The sequence below is a fragment of the Scomber scombrus genome, chromosome 3 (genome assembly GCF_963691925.1).
Source record: "Scomber scombrus chromosome 3, fScoSco1.1, whole genome shotgun sequence".
Lineage (NCBI taxonomy): Eukaryota > Metazoa > Chordata > Actinopteri > Scombriformes > Scombridae > Scomber > Scomber scombrus.
Window position 1 is genome coordinate 17502868 of NC_084972.1, and position 18985 is coordinate 17521852.

The 18985-nt window shown below is 39.4% G+C and overlaps 3 protein-coding genes across 4 annotated transcripts in view; all 3 read left to right on the forward strand.

The window, feature by feature from the left end:
- The window catches only part of bysl (bystin-like), a 169466-nt gene that overhangs the window by 129550 nt on the left and 20931 nt on the right, over positions 1 to 18985 (forward strand). The window lies entirely within an intron of this gene.
- Positions 3505 to 9231, forward strand: cdkn1a (cyclin dependent kinase inhibitor 1A). Of its 2 annotated transcripts, none has more exons than XM_062416199.1 (3): positions 3505 to 3590; positions 7224 to 7677; positions 7768 to 9231. In XM_062416199.1, exons 2-3 carry the CDS (start codon positions 7233 to 7235, stop codon positions 7821 to 7823), a joined length of 501 nt encoding a protein of 166 aa, XP_062272183.1. In that variant the 5' UTR covers positions 3505 to 3590; positions 7224 to 7232; the 3' UTR covers positions 7824 to 9231. The 2 variants fall into 2 exon arrangements, with proteins under 2 accessions (XP_062272183.1, XP_062272182.1); XM_062416198.1 differs by lacking the exon at positions 3505 to 3590 and adding an exon at positions 6838 to 6882.
- tmcc2 (transmembrane and coiled-coil domain family 2) lies at positions 13285 to 17407 on the forward strand. The gene is made up of 5 exons (XM_062443271.1): positions 13285 to 13302; positions 14661 to 15056; positions 15394 to 16010; positions 16494 to 16629; positions 17108 to 17407. Exons 1-5 carry the CDS (start codon positions 13285 to 13287, stop codon positions 17405 to 17407), a joined length of 1467 nt encoding a protein of 488 aa, XP_062299255.1.

An 18985-nucleotide genomic window follows, 5' to 3' on the forward strand; every position in this document is an offset into this window, starting at 1 on the left:
TTTGTAAGTCAGAGATAAGAACTAACAATGAAATGATCAATCAATCAGATCAACAGTAAAAAAAAAAAAAATTTGAGTAATCAATCAAATTTGTTAAGAAAAAATTATAAATGTTTGATTGTTCCACCTACTCAAATGTAAAACATAAACCACTGATTAATTCAATAGGAGAAAAAAAATGAATAGAGCTCCCTGAGACCCAAAGCACCATGTAAATATCAACTGAAATGAAACTGAAAGGGGCATCAAGCTCATCATCAACAGTGTTGTTTACAGCTTTGTGATTTGGCAGGACACCTGCAGTCCACTCTATCGCCCCATAACAACCCATAACCAGCTGCCCGGTCCTCGCAGACAGAACTAATAATAATCATACTTACAGTTATAAAGTGTTAGTTTGATTATATAGTTATATATAAAGACACATTTAAAATGTAAAAACAAACAAAAGGCCATAAAGACTAAACACATTATAAAAACACAAAGTAAAATAAACTAAAATGCCATAAAATATACTAAGATCACCAAAAAACAAATTTGAACAAGTTTTTAACAGTGATTTAAACGATGAGACAGAGTTGGCAGCCCTGATCTCCTCAGGCAAGTCATTGAAAAGTCTGGGAGCCCTGACTGCAAAGGCTCTGTCCCCTTAACATATCAATCTGGACCTTGGAACAACAAGAAGTGGCGTATCCAATGATTTGAGGGAGCAGGAAGAGACATAGGGCAATGAGAGGCCTGATAGATAGGCTAGTTTGGGACAAGTCCTTTCAAGACTTTTTAAGTAATCACTAAAATCTTAAAATCTATTCTAAAATCAACAGATGGCCAGTGAAGGGAAACCAGGATCAGTGAGATGTTCTCATCATCATTCTTCCTGGATTGAGTCAAAATCCTGGCAACAGAGTTTTGTATGAGCTGGAGAGGGACTTTTTTTTGCTGATGCCAATTATTAATTATAGTGGTCCAGTCGACTGGTTATGAAAGCACGGAAGACACTTTCCAGATCTTTTGGCAGAAAGCAACTGTGTCATCCTTGAAATGTTTCTGAGATGATAAAAAACAGGATTGAACCACTGAATTAACATGTTTATCTAGGGTGAAGTTTTGATCAAAAATTACATCATGGTTTCTACAATACTGCTACATATCGGTAATGCTCTTAACAACAACTGTGTTAATCTGACATTTTAGTGTTCAGGCATGCATCTTGAATGAGGGATGAGGGACTACCAATATGACAGAACCCAAAGCTCTGGTGAGCTTAACGGGAATGCAGGGTTTGACTGTTTAGGACTGACAAAACAGACGGCTCATACTTACCTACACACCTGCTCCATGTGTATGAAACAGATTGTTTCAAAAAATTCCAAAACAAAAATGACTTGATTGTCACATACACATCCATCACATAAAATGGCAAAACCTCTACAACCACTTCACAGTAGTACAAGAATCAAACAAGTTTAATTAAAGTCAGCTACAGGATTTGTTTCGAGTGGTTTGAGTGGTGCGGTGTCCTCTGGAGAAACATTAAATGGATCTACAGTAGTTTGAATAGATAAGTCTTATTTCTATGTTTGATATTGTCAAACATTTCTAATGACATGAGTGAAAGTGATGTGTGTATGACTCATAAACAGCAATTCATTAATTGTTTCGATTAACAGTTATATCAGCTCTTTTTTGCTAAATGCACAGTATATATATGCTGTAACCGTCAACATATTGCCTCCCATTACTCGCACTGTACATATAAAATCATAGTACAGTCATATATGAGAATAATGATAGCTCTGTGATTTTGTTCATCCTGTTCATTCTGGGATTTGTCAATTTTTAAACATTAAAAAATATTCAGAACTTTTATTTGATTATGTACAAAAAACATATATAATCTTATCCAGCAATGTCAAATAGTTCTTGCTGATGTTATAATTCAGGGATATAGGTTCTGGGATCATTAAAATTAAATCCATGTTATAATAAATTCACTAAAATAACACAGATTATGCATACTGTATTTAATCTGTACAATTAAACATCAGTGTTGCCAATACTTTTCTCATAAAGGCATCAGGTAACCTCACCTGACCCATGAGCAGAAAAACTTAAGTGTTGAGGTTAAATACTGTACATGTTATATATATATATAAATATATTTATATACTAAAAAGTTTCAAAGTGCTCAAGTGCCTTGATGACCTTGTGTCACTAAATAAATAGTTAACTAAATGGCTCTGCCCTCCATTTGGTGCCATCCAACTTCTCACTGTGGATGCAGAACAAAGGCCTGAATATGGTGAAACAATTCGGTGGCTCTGCACTGTGCAGCTGCCTTAGACCTGAGAAATAATAAAGTGCCTACTCAACTGTACAAATGCAGTCAGACAGCTGCTGCTCAGTCACTTATTGTATATTTCCATATTTTTTTAAATATAAGAATCACTGCTGAACATTTCTCTACTGTCGATGTGTACTCATTGTGAACGGCTTCCAAATATGAGTGCGTCTATCTTGTGTCCCGTCATCCTCCTGCTCAACAAAGGACTCACTGTGATGTGAGATCAGTTGGGCCTTTATGTACTGCATCTCACCGTTTGGAAACTAGGTTCAAGGGCAGCATGTTGAGGCTGGGAAGCATGAGGAGTTGTCTCCTAGCCGACTCACTGCAGAGATAAACAAACGTGACTTAAACAACAAGAAGAATGAGTGGGTGGAACAGATTCATGAGTAACATGTATATGTGGAAGTTCTTGAAAGACTTGTACAGGCAAGACACTGAATTTAGACCCCAGACAGTTATGTAATGATGCCACTAAATCACTCTTAAATGTTTTAATCAAAAAAGTCCAAATCTGATTTACTGTCATCATTTCTTGTAAGACTTTTTTTGTTTTTTTCGTTTTTAGAAGTTAATGACTTGGCAAGTTTATTACCCCTGACTAACTGATCAGTGTAAACACATTAAAAAACTGCATGAATACAATTTTGAAATATTACATCAGTATTTCTATTTTCTGTTCATTTATAATTAAACTCCACTACATTTCAGAGGGAAATAATGTTTCTTTTACTCCACTACATTTAGAGTTTAGAGATTTTTTTCCTAGAAAAGTCAAAGTCAGTCCCTCCTCTGCCTGTGATTGGTCAGAATTAGGGTAAACATTTTGAAATCAGCAAATCAGCGGCAGAGTAAGGCGGGCCGAGAAAAATCTGGCATGCTGGACTCAAACTGCACTGCGAGGCGAGGACAGATGAGTTGCTGGCATAGTCCCAGCTGGAAACTTTAGCGTGTGCCGGAGACCCGCCTCTTGCAAGAGAGGAGGGTCCCCGCCCACCGGAGTTCATAAAAGTTTAGCCTGTGCGTGTCTGTGAGAATACTTGGGAGAAATTATCAAGCAGTCCCGTTTGTCGCATCAATTCACTGACCTGGAGGACGAAGACAGTTTTTACACCAGAGCTGAAGTGAAATCTGAAAATCTATAAAAGCAACAAGGATTCAAAAACCCGGTCGCTTTCATTCATCAAGTCTGAAATAAGGATAAAGATTTTTTTTGCATTGGAGTGGACTGCAGCTGAATCAAAATGTAAGTAAAAGTAATGTTTTAAAGACATGTTTGCATTAGATGAGTCGATTCAGTGTTTCTGTAGTTTGTAAACAACTCTAAACAGCTGTGTCAGGTCGTGTAGTAGCTTGTAATGTATGCAATACTATATCATATTAAGCTGTTTAAAAAATAATAATTTTCAATTATAGCCAACAAATGACATTTTTAAGTAACCTTTTAGCTTCCTACCTATACGGCCTAAAATCATACAATCACACCACACGATGCGTTTATACATATCAGCTTTCCAGTTTTTAATTTTCTCTCTTATCTAAACTCTCAGAGGCTTCATTTCAAGTTATTTTTGTATGTCTGTGTATGAGTGTGTGTTGTGTGTTGATGAGGAAGGAGGTCAGCCAAACTCCAGTGACAGCCCAGTTTGAACTTGACTGGGAGACACGAACTCTGGGCTCACGTGGAGGATTGTAGTAAATGGGCAGGGTCTCCTCCTGGCAGGCTGAGCCCGAGCCGGTGCCTCAGCCGCACATGTTGCTGTTTCTCCCGCCACAGCCTTGAATCACTCCTCCCTGCCCCGCCCAGCTCTCTGCCGTCGCATTCCGTGAAGTGGGGGAAAAAAAGGAAAAAGAGGAGAAGAGGGGACTCATGTTGTAACTCAGCACTGCCCATCCCTCCCCCTCAAAAATTAAATAAATAAGTAAATAAATAAATACATCTTTTTACTCCACTTAATCCAAAATAAAGTAGAATTAATTCATTTTTTAATCCAATTTAATCAATTTTCTCCTAATTGTAGGAGCCTCACCTGACCTTAGGTCTACAGTTATGTAACTATGGGTGGGGAGGTCACAGTTAAACCTGTGATGAAGTCATCAAAAAGTACATTTGTCTTATATGTAATTAAACAGTTTCTAATTTTGATTGTTAACTACTTTTTTCTCAAAATATCTCTTGAGGTTCCTCACGGGGCCCCAGACTCCATTTAGTAAAGTGACAGAACCTCAGACTGTCACTTTAAAACTTCTCTGTTTAAAATTTGTTTTTTTAAATTATAGCCAACAAATGACATTTTTAAGTAACTTTTTAGCTTCCTACCTATACGGCCTAAAATCATACAATCACACCACACGATGCGATTATACATATCAGCTTTCCAGTTTTTAATTTTCTCTCTTATCTAAACTCTCAGAGGCTTCATTTCAAGTTATTTTTGTATGTCTGTGTATGAGTGTGTGTTGTGTGTTGATGAGGAAGGAGGTCAGCCAAGCTCCAGTGACAGCCCACTTTGCACTTGACTGGGAGACACGAGCTCTGGGCTCACGTGGAGGATTGTAGTAAATGGGCAGGGTCTCCTCCTGGCAGGCTGAGCCCGAGCCGGTGCCTCAGCCGCACATGTTGCTGTTTCTCCCGCCACAGCCTTGAATCACTCCTCCCTGCCCCGCCCAGCTCTCTGCCGTCGCATTCCGTGAAGTGGAGAATGAAAAAGGAAAAAGAGGAGAAGAGGGGACTCATGTTGTAACTCAGCACTGCCCATCCCTCCCCCTCAAAAATTAAATAAATAAGTAAATAAATAAATACATCTTTTTACTCCACTTAATCCAAAATAAAGTAGAATTAATTCATTTTTTAATCCAATTTAATCAATTTTCTCCTAATTGTAGGAGCCTCATCTGACCTTAGGTCTACAGTTATGTAACTATGGGTGGGGAGGTCACAGTTAAACCTGTGATGAAGTCATCAAAAAGTACATTTGTCTTATATGTAATTAAACAGTTTCTAATTTTGATTGTTAACTACTTTTTTCTCAAAATATCTCTTGAGGTTCCTCACGGGGCCCCAGACTCCATTTAGTAAAGTGACAGAACCTCAGACGGTCAGGGTCATGTGTGACTTTGAGTTTTGACTTTGAAAAGTAATTTTAAATGTACAGATATTAAACTACACTAATTCCATGTATTCCTGTAATAAATAGTAACAACCACATACAAATAATATAAATACACTATCTGTGTCTTATGCCTAATAATGTTATAATGATGAACAGATAAAAGGCGTGTTGGTTTATCTCATCTGTTTTCAAATTGAAAGATGGATTTTGACATCAGTGTGAAATAAGACAAATATCTGCTCCAATCATAATACATCTCCTTCACATGTAGTTTTATCACTAAAAATGTTTGTAACATTTGTCCTCAGATTTATCACTACTTCTAAGACAAAACCGATGTATTTAGTTGTAATAAGTAGTTTATAGGTAATCACAGACAAATGTAAGTTGTTTCATCAGGAACGTGACAAGTGTGTCTGAGCTGAAAATGAATGGACAGCAGAATCCTGGAGAATTGCCACATTACATGAACTCAGACTAGGCGGCTTCGCTCTGCTGTGTGGCCAAGTCACACAATGTAACCAGAGATGTTTAACCAGACCCTCATCAAACATTGTTCTATTTGAATCAACAAACAACCAGGAATCTCATTATATGTCAAATATTATGACAATAAAGCTTTCTAAAAAATACATTTGTAGAATAACTTTACTGTAAAGCTAAGTTTTAGTGTACCTAACTGATAATGTGGCTGATAAATTAACAGTTTGTTATTTGAACATTGTCGTCTTTGCTGACAGAATTGCTTCTTCTACCCAGCTTCTGTTTAAAACCAGAGCAGTTTCAGTACTAACATTAGATACAATATTATCTATTTAATCACTAATAGCAAACTTCATTAGTGTCGCTAATATTATTAGGACTCTAATTATAATGACCTCTCCTGTCCTGCACTGCTTTAGCGGGATAATTAGGCAGGGCTGGGACAGCTTTTTCTTGATTGTTCCTTGAAATGGGAATCCTGCCCAGCCCTTCCCGGAAGACCATAATGACTTATTATTCTCCAGAGACACGGCTGATTCCTTCCTGTAGCTTTTACAGTACAGTGCTGTGACCGTTTAACCCGTACACAAATAAATGACTATCTGAATGTTGCCCTGCTGAAAGATTTCATCACTGAATGTATACATCTAAAATACTCCTCCTGTTAGATTTGCATCAATGAACAGCTCTGTATATCATGAGCCGCTCATGACTGTCTGTAGATGGTCTGATGAAGCCACCTGCTGGTGACTCTGTGTTCTGCCAGTGATCTCACTTGTGCCGAGGACTTGTCCGTACATGTCTGTCTGAGATTATGTCTAGGCATGTACCAGTAGGAGGGCTCAGTGAGTCACTGAGTATCTTATAAATAGTTCCCCAGCCACATAAGTCGGAGATGCTCTGTAACGCTCACAGGGGGAACTTTAACTGATCTGAACAATGGTGAGGTTGATTTCTACTTTAAAAGTTGAGGCGTAGAATAATCGATGATAAATGCTTTGTGTGTCGAGTTTGTTTAAGGATTTGTGGCATTTATTAGAGTGCATATTTTTGCATTTAAAACAACACCTCAGCTTCTTTTCACAATTTTGAAGAATAACTTCTCTTTTAAAAATGTTAAATCTGTCAAAATGTTAAGTGTTCCTGTCTGTGTGAATGTTTTGTTGAGTTTGATAAGGAGCTGTATTATTGATTGGAGTGAATATTTGTGCAACTGCAACACTTTTGAAGCAGCTTTTTCCCAAATAACCTCTGTTCTTTCCTGTTCATGTGTGTCTTCACAGTGTAGAACAATGGCTACTCACAAGCGGATCCTAAGCACCCTGAGAAACGGCCCCACACGGCGAAACCTATTCGGCCCCGTAGACCGAGAGCAGCTGCAGGTGGAGTACCAGGCTTCGATTCGCAAAGACCTGGAGGAGGCTTCACACCGCTGGGGTTTCGACTTCATCTCGGATAAGCCTCTGGAGAGCAGCGATTTCCAATGGGAGGGTGTCCCAGGTACCAAGGTGCCACTGCTCTACAGATCCTGTATGTTTGATCTGGAACAGGTGGAAAGTCAGAGGGCAGCAGAGGTGAAGGTTTCCCCTAAAAGAGGGAAAGTGGCCCCACCACACAATGAAAAGGAGAACATCCCGCTCAGCCCGCAAAGATGTGCACTCAGACTGGTAAACTTTGAGAAAACACCTGAAAAAAGAGAGAATACAGGACTCAAGAGGAAACAGACTAACCTTACAGGTACGTATACAGATGTTCTAATTGTGAATGAGTACAGTTGCGATTTCACTTGGATTTGCTCGCTAAATATCCCCTTCTTTATCCCTTCAGATTTCTATCAGGCTAAAAGGAGAGTAGTCGGGATGCCACGCAAATCTGGCGAGTGATTTCTGCTGCAGTTTACTGAAAAAGTGCCAACCACACAACACAGTACAACACTCAGGAATACAACGTTCTGCACAGACTGCACTCTCACTCACCAGGAGGTCGCACACCCTGTGAATCAAAAACAGAAGGGACCTCTGCTACATCAGGCATCATTACTATAAAGGTTAATTAGGGTACTGTATTCACTCTGATGGGGTTGGTGTTTTCCCATGTGGGAAGAAGGGGACATCTGAGCAGAGAAGATTAACAGTAATCTCTGGAATCGGTGGATTTATACTCTTTTGGATCAAGGGGATGCCAAAGTGTGGACTCACATTTCCTACTGTACATTCCACAATGCTGAAAACACAGGGTCGTCTCTGCGTTTGGACCTCTCCGTTCTGTAGAAACTCTGTGCCTCTTGCAGTTCAGGGATACCGTGGATGAATATTTTACACTTGAAACACTTGACATGTCGGTTAAAAATCATTTTGTCTTGTGTGAGAAAATGGTAGAGAATGGATGAAGCCCTTTGGCTCCTTTGTTGAATCCACTGTTGTTATTGTTGTTTTTTTACAGTGTTTTTTTTCTATGTGTATCATGAGGGCTAGGAATCATCTTAAAGTCTTTTTTTACAAGCACTTCCTGTCCAAAGTGTATTATACTATATATCCAGATGTACAATCATGTTTTATGTACCAACATGTGCTCATATGAAAATGCTTGATGAGTGCTGATATCCTGTACATGCAGTTGCTTTGCTTAGATTATGAAAAGACAGAAGTGCCATCATGTCATCTGCCAGTCCTCCCATCAACTACACTGTGATTGATTTTCAAAGCAGATCTCCACAAGTGCCCTGTCCACACTCTGATGTGTATATCACTAGATTGTAGGTTAGAAGTGTAGCACAAGGTCTTTGAAACACTTAAAAAAACATGTATATTTAGATTTATATATCAGAGATTTATCAATAGAGTTTAATAGAGCACTGTTAAGTAGCATAACCATAAAAAAACAGCCTTTAAGGAATTTAATTTTGGTGTTTTGAAGCATCATAAAAGACAATCAGTCAAAACTGTTCTCAAAAACAAGCATATTAAGCTAAAGCAAAGTGATTTATTCTTTTCTATTTGAAAGCATAGTGCAATTTAACAGTCAGTGTGTTATTATCTGCCTCAAAACAAACTGTATTTTTCTTTATGACACTTATTTATGTCTATGTTGGCAAATCCTGCTGCTATGGGTAATCTGAATGGGTGTTAAACAAGGTCACCGTCACACTAATCCTAATGATCTGACATGCAAAGCTAAGCGAACGTCAGCATTACCCCAAACGATGAATGCACTTCTGTTTTTAGATGCTTATGTACAGGTGTGTCATATTTGTTTTATGTCAAAAGCTACAATTGAAAGTTCTATCCTTATTTATTGTGTTAATTTAGTTTTTTTGTTTAATTATTATGAGAATTCATAATTTCAATAAAATGTTAAAAGAAAGTTTCCTGTGAAAGTCTTTGTTTGATCACTTTTGTGCAAGTGTGTGTGTGTGTGTGTGTGCATGTCTTTCTATTATTTAGGGAACCAATGTAAATCGAAAACCAGCATTTTGGGGACATTTCTATGTTGTGAGGACATTTTGGGAGGTTCTCACAACCTCAAAGGATAATTTTAGGGTTAAGACTTGGTTTTAGGTTAAGATTAGGATTGGGTTTAGGTTTAGGTTCAGTTTAGGGTAAGGGTGGGTTTTAGCATTTAGTTGTGACAGTTGAGGTTGGGGTAGGGGGCTAGGGAATGCACTATGTCAACAACTGTCCTCAAAAGGATATAAAGATAAATGTGTGTGTGTGTAAGAGAAAGAGAGAAGCATGAATAAACTGATCAGTTAGCATGTGAAGTAGTCATAAAGAGTCATTTTTGTTTTTAATTAAAATACAATAGCACTTTTTCACAGGCTGAAGGTTTCTAATATGTGAATATAAACTTAGTGGTTTACCAGCAGCAGTGATGAAAGAATTATTCAAATTTTCAGAAGTAAAATAAGCAGTACCACAAAGTACAAATGTTACCCAAAATTGCAACATGAATCTATACTGTAACAAGTCTATGTAAAAGTACTCATCATACAGACCGAATGGGGCCACTGTCAGCGTTGTATTGTTATTCATTATAGTATTGTATTATCACTGCACTAACATGTAATTTAATCTTGTAATTAGATCATATTTGCTCATCTACTTCCAGTGGTTTCTTACTTTTATTTATTTGTTTATTTTAAACTACTGGAGAATTTTTTACCATAGCTCTTTTGAGTCACTGTCCTCTAATGCTTGATTTTATAAATGTATAAATGTAGTGGAGTAAAAAGTACAATAAGAAAGAGTAGAAGTACAAAGTGGCATAAAATGGAAGTAGTCAAATAAAATACAAGTGCCTGCTTGAGTAAATTGGCAGTAATTTGGTTGCACCTGGATGGCAGCCAGTCGACAGATGCCAAAGTAATGTGACACCTACTTACTTTCAGCCACCTAAATTCAGGACCAGTTGTAATCAAGACAGAGGATTATGTGCTGCAAATCAGTAGTGTTGGCTTTCGAATTGGGTCAGTAGTAACACCTAAAATCCCACAAGTAGACTGGCTGGGGTCTGGATACTGATGGGTTATAAACATGAATGATTCGTGGTGAAATATTTCTTCATGTTGCAGAGTTAAGTGGAGAGTTAGACACTCTGGACGTTGACCGCTCTTGACGATCCTGTACATTTGCACACATATATGTACATCACTCACCTCTGTACCACTTGTACTCAGTATGCTAAATACACTTGTCCTTAAGTGTGTGTTCACAGGGCAACCCCCAGTTGTGAGTGTGTGGTTTTGTGTAACATTACTTCTGTTCAGCCTGAGCTGTGAAGAAGGAAATGTTCAAATCACAGGAAGCTTGTTTGAAGAAGATGAAGATTAACAGTGTGTGGCATGAAAAAATTCTAAGTTATCAATTGGATGATTAAAAATAACAATCCATTAATAAATATGGGATAAAATATAAAAAAAATCAATCAATCAATCAATCAATCAATCAATCTTTATTTGTATAGCGCCAAATCACAACAAAGTCATCTCAAGGCACTTTACACATAGAGCAGGTTCTAAACCGAACTCTTCAGGTTTTAATTTTAAAGAGACCCAACATTCCCACATGAGCAAGCACTTGGCGACAGTGGCAAGAAAAAACTCCCTTTTAACAGGAAGAAACCTCAGGCAGAACCAGGCTCAAAGTGGGCGGCCATCTGCCTCGACCAGTTGGGGTAGAGAGGAGAGAACATACAATGCATGGTGTATTTTTGTAGTAATTATCTAAGGCTTTTTATCCTAAAACATCCACTAAGGTAAGGTAAAAAGTATCTAAGGACATTTACATTTCAAGTACAATTTTGAGGTATTTCTACTTTAATTGAGTGATTCTATTTTATTTGTGTTCTTTCTACTTCATATTTCTACTCCACTTTATTACAGAAGGAAAAATGTACTGCTTTGGTTTACCATTACTTTGCTAATTAATTATTGATTCTGATTAAGGCCAATCAGCTGACAGTTTAGCAAAATGCTTCTTGTACATTAATGCATTATTTATAATAATGAAGTATAATATAGATTAGCAATATAGCAATACATAGGGCAAATCAAGTCAAGTCATTTTATCTATTAGTTATCTCACAGCACTTTTCATATAGAGCAGACCAAGGTCGTAGTCTTTAATTTACGGAGGCCCAGTACTCCCTCATAAATAAAAACTCCTGTTTAAGGGGAAGAAACCTCAAACAGAATCTGGCTCTAATTAGGCTGCCATCTACCTTGACTAGTTGGGTTGAGAGACACAGAAATGTACAGCAACAACAATAACAACTATAATAATAATAGAAATATGACTAATAATAATAATGAATGTGTCTACATAGCAAATAGTAAATTTTACCGACCATGCTGTTTTATTTTACTTAAGTATGATTATAAAAAATTCACACTGCTGTATTGATACTTTGAACACTTCCACCAATACACTTAAATCCATGGATATTGATTTTTTTTTTTAATGCCACACCCTCCAGTGTATTTTTTATTTTTTTTCTATTTTAAATTATTTCAGGTTTGCCTCTGATTAGATGTTGATGACAGATTGTTTTCATGTCTGGTTGGTATTCCTCCACATACACGCATGCTAGCACACACAAGCCAGCTCAAAGAGAGATCTGAAGTCCTGATTTGCTCCATCAGGCTTCTGCTGTTGTGACACCACACTCATCCTTTCTTTGCGAAGAGCAGCAAAAGAAAATTGAGAGAGCGAGTGAGTGTTCAGACAAGACTGTGTACTTTGGCAGAACATCACTGCAGCCCCACACTGGGTGTATGTGTTTGTATTGGGGGTTTAGTTAGGGGGTGAAGAGGGGGCCCTAGCTGGTCTCCTCCCCTCTCTGCTCAGGCCTCAGCAGCACAGAGGCACCTGCACGCCTGCGCTAAGCTCTCCCGAGTCCCACCCCACCCCCTCCAACCATTTCACTCCATCATCTGTCCCTTAGCTCTCACATCCATTATAGGGCAGGACAGCTAGCATTTGCATTTAGACTGAGAGAGAGAGGAGTGAAAGAGAGGGAGGGAGGAGGAGGGAGCATACGACACAAAGGAGAGAGAGAGAGAGAGAGAGAGAGAGAGAGAGAGAGAGAGAGAGAGAGAGAGAGAGAGAGAGAGAGAGAGAGGGGGAGTGGGAGGCTGCAGATATCGATGGCATTAACAATGGAGCATTAGGATCCGGTGAGGTGATAATCAGCCAGACAACGGCTGAGAGTAAAGATATTTGAGGAGGGGGGGGGGTCCTCCTCGGTGAGCACAGGGGGAGGAGGAGGAGGGAGGAGGAGGTGGTGGAGGAGGAGGATGGGCCTCGAACACAGACTTGCAATGGCACTGCAAAAATTGGATTAAAGCAGTATGGTAACGTTTCTAATTTAATATATCGCTGTGCTGCTTATGTCTCATCCTCATGTGTCCGCATCCTCGCTTGTTGGCATCCATCGGCCGTCTCTTCATGCGCTGTGTCCCGCTGAGTGAGCCACGCACAGGCATATTCTGTGCGTCCTCTCGTTTCTGTGCCATACACATCTGTCATCTACATCCTCATCTCTGCCCTGCTTCTCTCCCTACCTCCAGCAGTCTTGATTCATCACCCTGCGCTTTTCTTTAAAAAAAAAACGAAATGCACCTTTAGATTGGGGAATCAGCCATTGCTGTGCGCTGAGTGTGTTGTTTTTGTTGTCTGTCTTCATCCCCTCATCGCTTATAGCTGCTGCATAAGCATCTCACTGTGTTTGACAAGATCAGGGAACGATTAACCACAAGGGACTGCAGTCATCTGTTTTTTTCCTCTCCATTACGATGCGATTGTAACTTACTTTGTTGTCGATGTCTGATCTGAACTGATTCATATAATGGCACAGGGAGCTACAGTACAGTGTGCGCTCATTATCGTCACACTGTCACGCAAATAAACACTAATAAATCCTTGCGCCGTTCCGTCCAGAGAAATTAGAGCAGCACAGTGGGATGTTTGGTGTCATGTGTCTGTCTGAGCTCGTGTTTGCAGGGTCTGATTACAGTGTTTTGACGTCAGGCAGGGGGGTCATTAACAAACCCCACCATCTGCCAAGCTAGACATATAAAATATAGTAGTGACCAGGGGATCCCCTCATGCATCAATATGCCAGCAGGGGGCTGGTTGTTTAAAGAGATCACAGCTCCAGAGTCCAGACTGATCCAGATAGCACAAGAACTGATTTCTATCTTTATATAATGAATATTTACACACAATAGTGCATTTTTACATAAACAATCCTCATTATCGTTGTCATCTTTGTGATTAAGGTGCTTTAAAATAATTAGCTTGTGGTGAAGATGAGTGTCTGAGGCTCAGCTGGGCAGGAAGCAGCATAATTATGTATCATCTAATTAATGCATGATGGCCTTTCTGTGTACTCTCTTATTCCTCCACCAAATCAATTATAGGCATTACCATCAGCAGTGGAAAGTAACAAACCGCAAGTTATTTTATGTGCTTGTTTTGTTTTTTCTTAATGCAATCAGTGATTGTACTTTCGCTTGAGAGGATATATGATAAGAGCTTCCTGATAATTTGCAAAAAGCTTTCCTCTGAGTTCTGAGTATAAGATTTTGGTAGATTTTGTGTTGAGTTTATCAACCTTTCCCTTGAAAACACTGCATTAGTTTATTACTGGAATCTTACATCTTCATGTTTGTTGAATTGTATGTTTATCTGTAGTCAGATTTCACATTCACACAAACTGTTCAGCTGACCTGCTGTGCTCGGATGAAAAGGCTCTCTGTGTTACACTAGCAAGTAAATGAAACAAGTTAATTACAAGTGTATCAACTGAACACTTTGTCGACAGTATTTTCCCTGTAATTAGCTCCAAATGGTCAAGTTTTTTTTACAGGAAATCACAATTTCTTAAAATAAAATGATACTGATAGTTGATATATTGCGTCACTATTTTAAAAAAGACAAAACAAACAAACCTGAGAATAAACTTAACGTCTTTTCTCAGGTAACTCAATATGTGAGGAAAGAAGATTTTAGAAAGAAAAGCCAAACAATCAGTTACATTCAGGACGCCACACTGGTTCTTTCACTGTGCCAGATTCATCTGCAAAAGAGCCTCCTTTGCAGTTTTATTTGAGTAATGTGTCATTTTATTGGAGTAAAGTCATGTTAACAGTACTTCATTTGGAGTAATTGCAACACTCTTTCAACTCCTAATGACCTCCCCCTGCACTCTCGTCCCCTCAGCTGGACAAGAGCGAGGTGGCAACTCTAGGCGTACCCTCCACCACCAGCCATGGAGGTTCTGACAGTAACATCAGTGCGGATGGAGCTGGGGCAGCATCTGGGATCATGGCAGGGGGTGCAGAATGTTCAATGGCCGTCGAGCCACAGAGAACGCGTGTCGCTCTGGAGCACCTGCAGCAGAAGATCCTAAAGGTCACCGAGCAGATTCGTGTAGAGCAGGAGGCCCGTGACGAAAACGTTGCAGAGTACCTGAAGTTGGCCCACAACGCAGACAAACAGCAGGCGTCCAGGATCAAGCAGGTGTTTGAGAAGAAGAACCAGAAGTCGGCACAGACCATCGCACACTTGCACAAAAAATTAGAGCACTATCACAAGAAGCTAAAGGAGATAGAACAGGTAAGTGTGTATGTGCAGCTAGTTTGTATATAACCATGTTGATATCTTTATGTGGAGCTGTTTTTATAGTGTGACTGTTTTGAATAATTATTTCATTATTGACTCAGACAAGTGCTCTGTCTTTGTGAGGATAGTTGTGTCCACATTTAGACTGATGATTCTCATCTCTTGACACTTATTTAAACCAATGCATCATCCCGTGTCTCACCTAACTCTTTACAGGGCCTGCTTTCCTCATCTATCTTCCTAAAGTTCTCTCCCTTAAACCTAATCACCTCTCTCCCACCTTTGAGATCCTCCACTTCTCTGCTTCCTCATTTCTCTTCCCTCTCTGCAGAATGGACCAGCCCGGCAGCCTAAGGATGTCCTGCGGGACATGCAGCAAGGATTAAAAGACGTAGGAGCGAATGTTCGTGCCGGTATAAGTGGTTTTGGAGGCGGAGTAGTCGAAGGGGTCAAAGGTGGAGTGTCTGCATTCACTCACACAGCCGTGGTCTCCAAACCAAGAGAGTTTGCCAGTCTCATCAGGAACAAATTTGGCAGCGCAGATAACATCGCTCACCTAAAGGACACACTCGAGGACGGAGTCGGGGGCCACTCTGACGACACCCCCACACCCCGCGCCCTCAGTGGAAGTGCCACTCTGGTCTCAAGCCCAAAGTACGGTAGTGACGACGAGTGCTCCAGCGCCACGTCCGGCTCCGGAGCAGGCAGTAACTCTGCTGGGGCTGGGGGAGGAGGGGGGATTTTAGGGCCAGCAATGGGGAGTCCCAGAATGGATGGGCACCACCACCACCACCATCATGTGCACAGCTCCTGGGACTCTCTACTTGAGGGCCTGCAGGAGATCAAAGCCAGCCAGGCGCACATGGAGGACGCTATTGAGGACATGAAGGGCCAGCTACAGAGCGATTACTCTTACATGACACAGTGCCTGCAAGAAGAAAGATACAGGTACAGATCCCCAAAAAATACAGACAGTTACAAGCTGTGCAAAGCAGTTATGTACAGTATAGTCCTCACAATATAAAACTTTCTGCCTTCAGGACCCTATCCCAGGCTTTAAGACCCAAACCCATTTGTTCCTACTGAAGATCTCATTTCCTAAAACACCTGGGTACTGCAATTTTATGCAAACTTTACTTGAACAGCATTAAATAGTGCATTTGTTGTGGTACTGTTAGTTGTGAATTTGGTGTACTACTGAGTATTTACGGTATCAGGACAGTATGTGTGTGAACGCCTCAAAATACACTAGTATTTAGTGCTCGTGCTCATTGTAATAAAGGAACATGTCAGCCAGTGACTCGTTGATATGTTTTTAATTGTTTTTGGACAACAATAAAGGTCAATTTATGGAGTCTATGTAGAAGTTGAAATTTTTATTTTTTATTTTATTTTTTTAATCCTTGTGTGTGTTTTGCTTCGTATATTCAGGTATGAACGACTTGAAGAGCAGCTGAATGACTTAACAGAGCTGCACCAGAATGAGATGACCAACCTTAAACAGGAACTCGCCAGCATGGAGGAAAAAGTGGCGTACCAGTCCTATGAGAGAGCAAGAGACATTCAGGTAAAATAAAACTACATTACAGGAGTCATTAAAGTGCCTGAAAACTCGCACTCACATCTTATTTTCCTTTACAACATTTAATATTCAGACTAAATTTAAAAGACTGTCTTTAGGTATTATTTATTTAGAGTTTAACATTTAAAAACTCTGCTGGATTGTGTGGGTGTGATTTAATCCTTATTTGATGCTGATTGGTGTCTGGAAGTACATGACATTGCAGTTTTCCAACAGAGCCTAAACCTAACCCACTTCGAACTGTCAGAGGGGTTCAGGCAAACCACCAATAAAAAACACAAAATCTCTGATGTGAAATAACCAAAACTCTCTTAACTTGGGAAGAAAAAAGCACATTAATGTTGGGCCCTGTCCTCACAGTAAGAAGCTGATTGAGAAAATATGTTTTCAGGGTCTTTAATTGAAGCTACTGAAGTAATAAATCAGCTTCGCTGTGTCTGGGTCTCTGGGTTTGTATATACAGGAAGCTGTGGAGTCTTGCCTGACCCGCATCACCAAGCTGGAGCTGCAGCAGCAACAGCAGCAGGTGGTGCAGCTGGAGGGAGTGGAGAACGCCAACGCTCGAGCTCTGCTGGGTAAACTCATCAACGTCATCCTGGCGCTCATGGCCGTGCTGCTGGTCTTTGTCTCCACCCTGGCCAACTTCATCACCCCGCTGATGAAGACCCGAGCCCGGGTCGCCGCCACCGTCATGCTGACATTGCTGCTGTTCATCCTGTGGAAGCAATGGGACTTTGTGGAGCCGTGGCTGCTGCCAAGCTGAGCTCCTTAAGAGACTCCAGAGGGACCAGAGCAGAGAATCAGAAGCTGGTTTCAACTCTGCCAACACCACCAAGGATTCAGACTGAAATAGAACGAGAGCCACTGCACTTTTTCCAGGCTGGAGGGACTACACACGGCACTTTTGCTTGAGGACTAGACAGGAGCATTAAGAGGCGTTTACACTGACAAAGAACTGAAATTTCTCTGCTTGCAAAGCGACAAATGACATCACCCCATCTCACCCAATCTACTGGTGTTGATGACCAATCATCTACTGCATTGCTGTCACCAAAAACTTTCTTGCAAGAAATCTTTGGATCGTCTTTTTCTATACTTATTTATGATACACGAATTACAAGGACCAGAGCAACTTCTAGAGACTGTAAAATGCTGATCATGTTTGCTGTAACCTTCATGTTGAAGCTAGAAAATATTTGAGAGGAAAAGTTTTTTTTCATGAATGTTATGTGCTCATGCATGTTCTCATATGTGCACTGAGATGCATCTAGTTGGCATGAGTTAAAATTTCATTGATGACAAAGTGAATCTTAACTGCCATTTTGTTTTCAGAAATACAGTACAGATATGTTTGATGTATCTCAGCTCGGTGTCATTCCTGGTCTGTCTCACAACCCGTTCTGGTGTTGAAGCAGTGATGGTTTTAGACATGTTTCTCTCTGTTCTTTTGAATTCTTTTCAAAAAGTTAAATTCATCATAATTCCACTCTGTAAAATCTGTTCATGAATGCTATTTCCACTATTGTAGAACTGCTTCTACCCACAGTGTCAAATTAACTGGCATGTCAAATTGTATCAAAGTTTATATCCAGTTTGCAAAAAATAATTATTGCTGTTTTACTAAACAATGTAAGAAATAAATGATTTCTTATATTAGGCTGATTTTGATGATATGTTTATCTTTATTTACTGAGACACAACTTTTTGATTGATGTTTTTAGACAGTTGCATCTTCCATAACTTAAAACTGTAAATAATGGCGCCACATTTTTAGTAAAGCACCCTTTATAAAGTGTCTATAAGTTGTAACTAATGACTGTATTAATAGTTAATAAATTCTTTACCAAAGCTACGGTAAGTTATAAGACATTACTAAGGAATCTAAACCAAAATTGCTTTATTGACAATGGATTTATTTATAGATTACCAACATTTATTTCACAACCTGGCAACCGAAATTGTACTTTTATTCATGTTTTATAATTACTCTACAAAGCATTAGTAAATTATTTATTACTATTATTAATGAATTGGTAGACCTCATTGGACCCTTTGAAAGGGGTTCCTTACAAGAGAGCAGTACTGAAAGAATAATAATAAAGTAAATTGAAACTGTTTACAGATTCATTTTTTACTATAAAATAATGATAAAATAACTGAAAACTGAACACAAATAATATATTTAAGTAATTACATCAACATGAATATGCATGATATGCTCTTTGAAATAGAAACACATTTAACTTTAAGTGCATCTGATCACGTTTAATTCCAAATTACGTAAAAAGTACATTTATAATGATGTTTATTATAGTGTTTCATCTGGTTTTGCCTTAGAGGA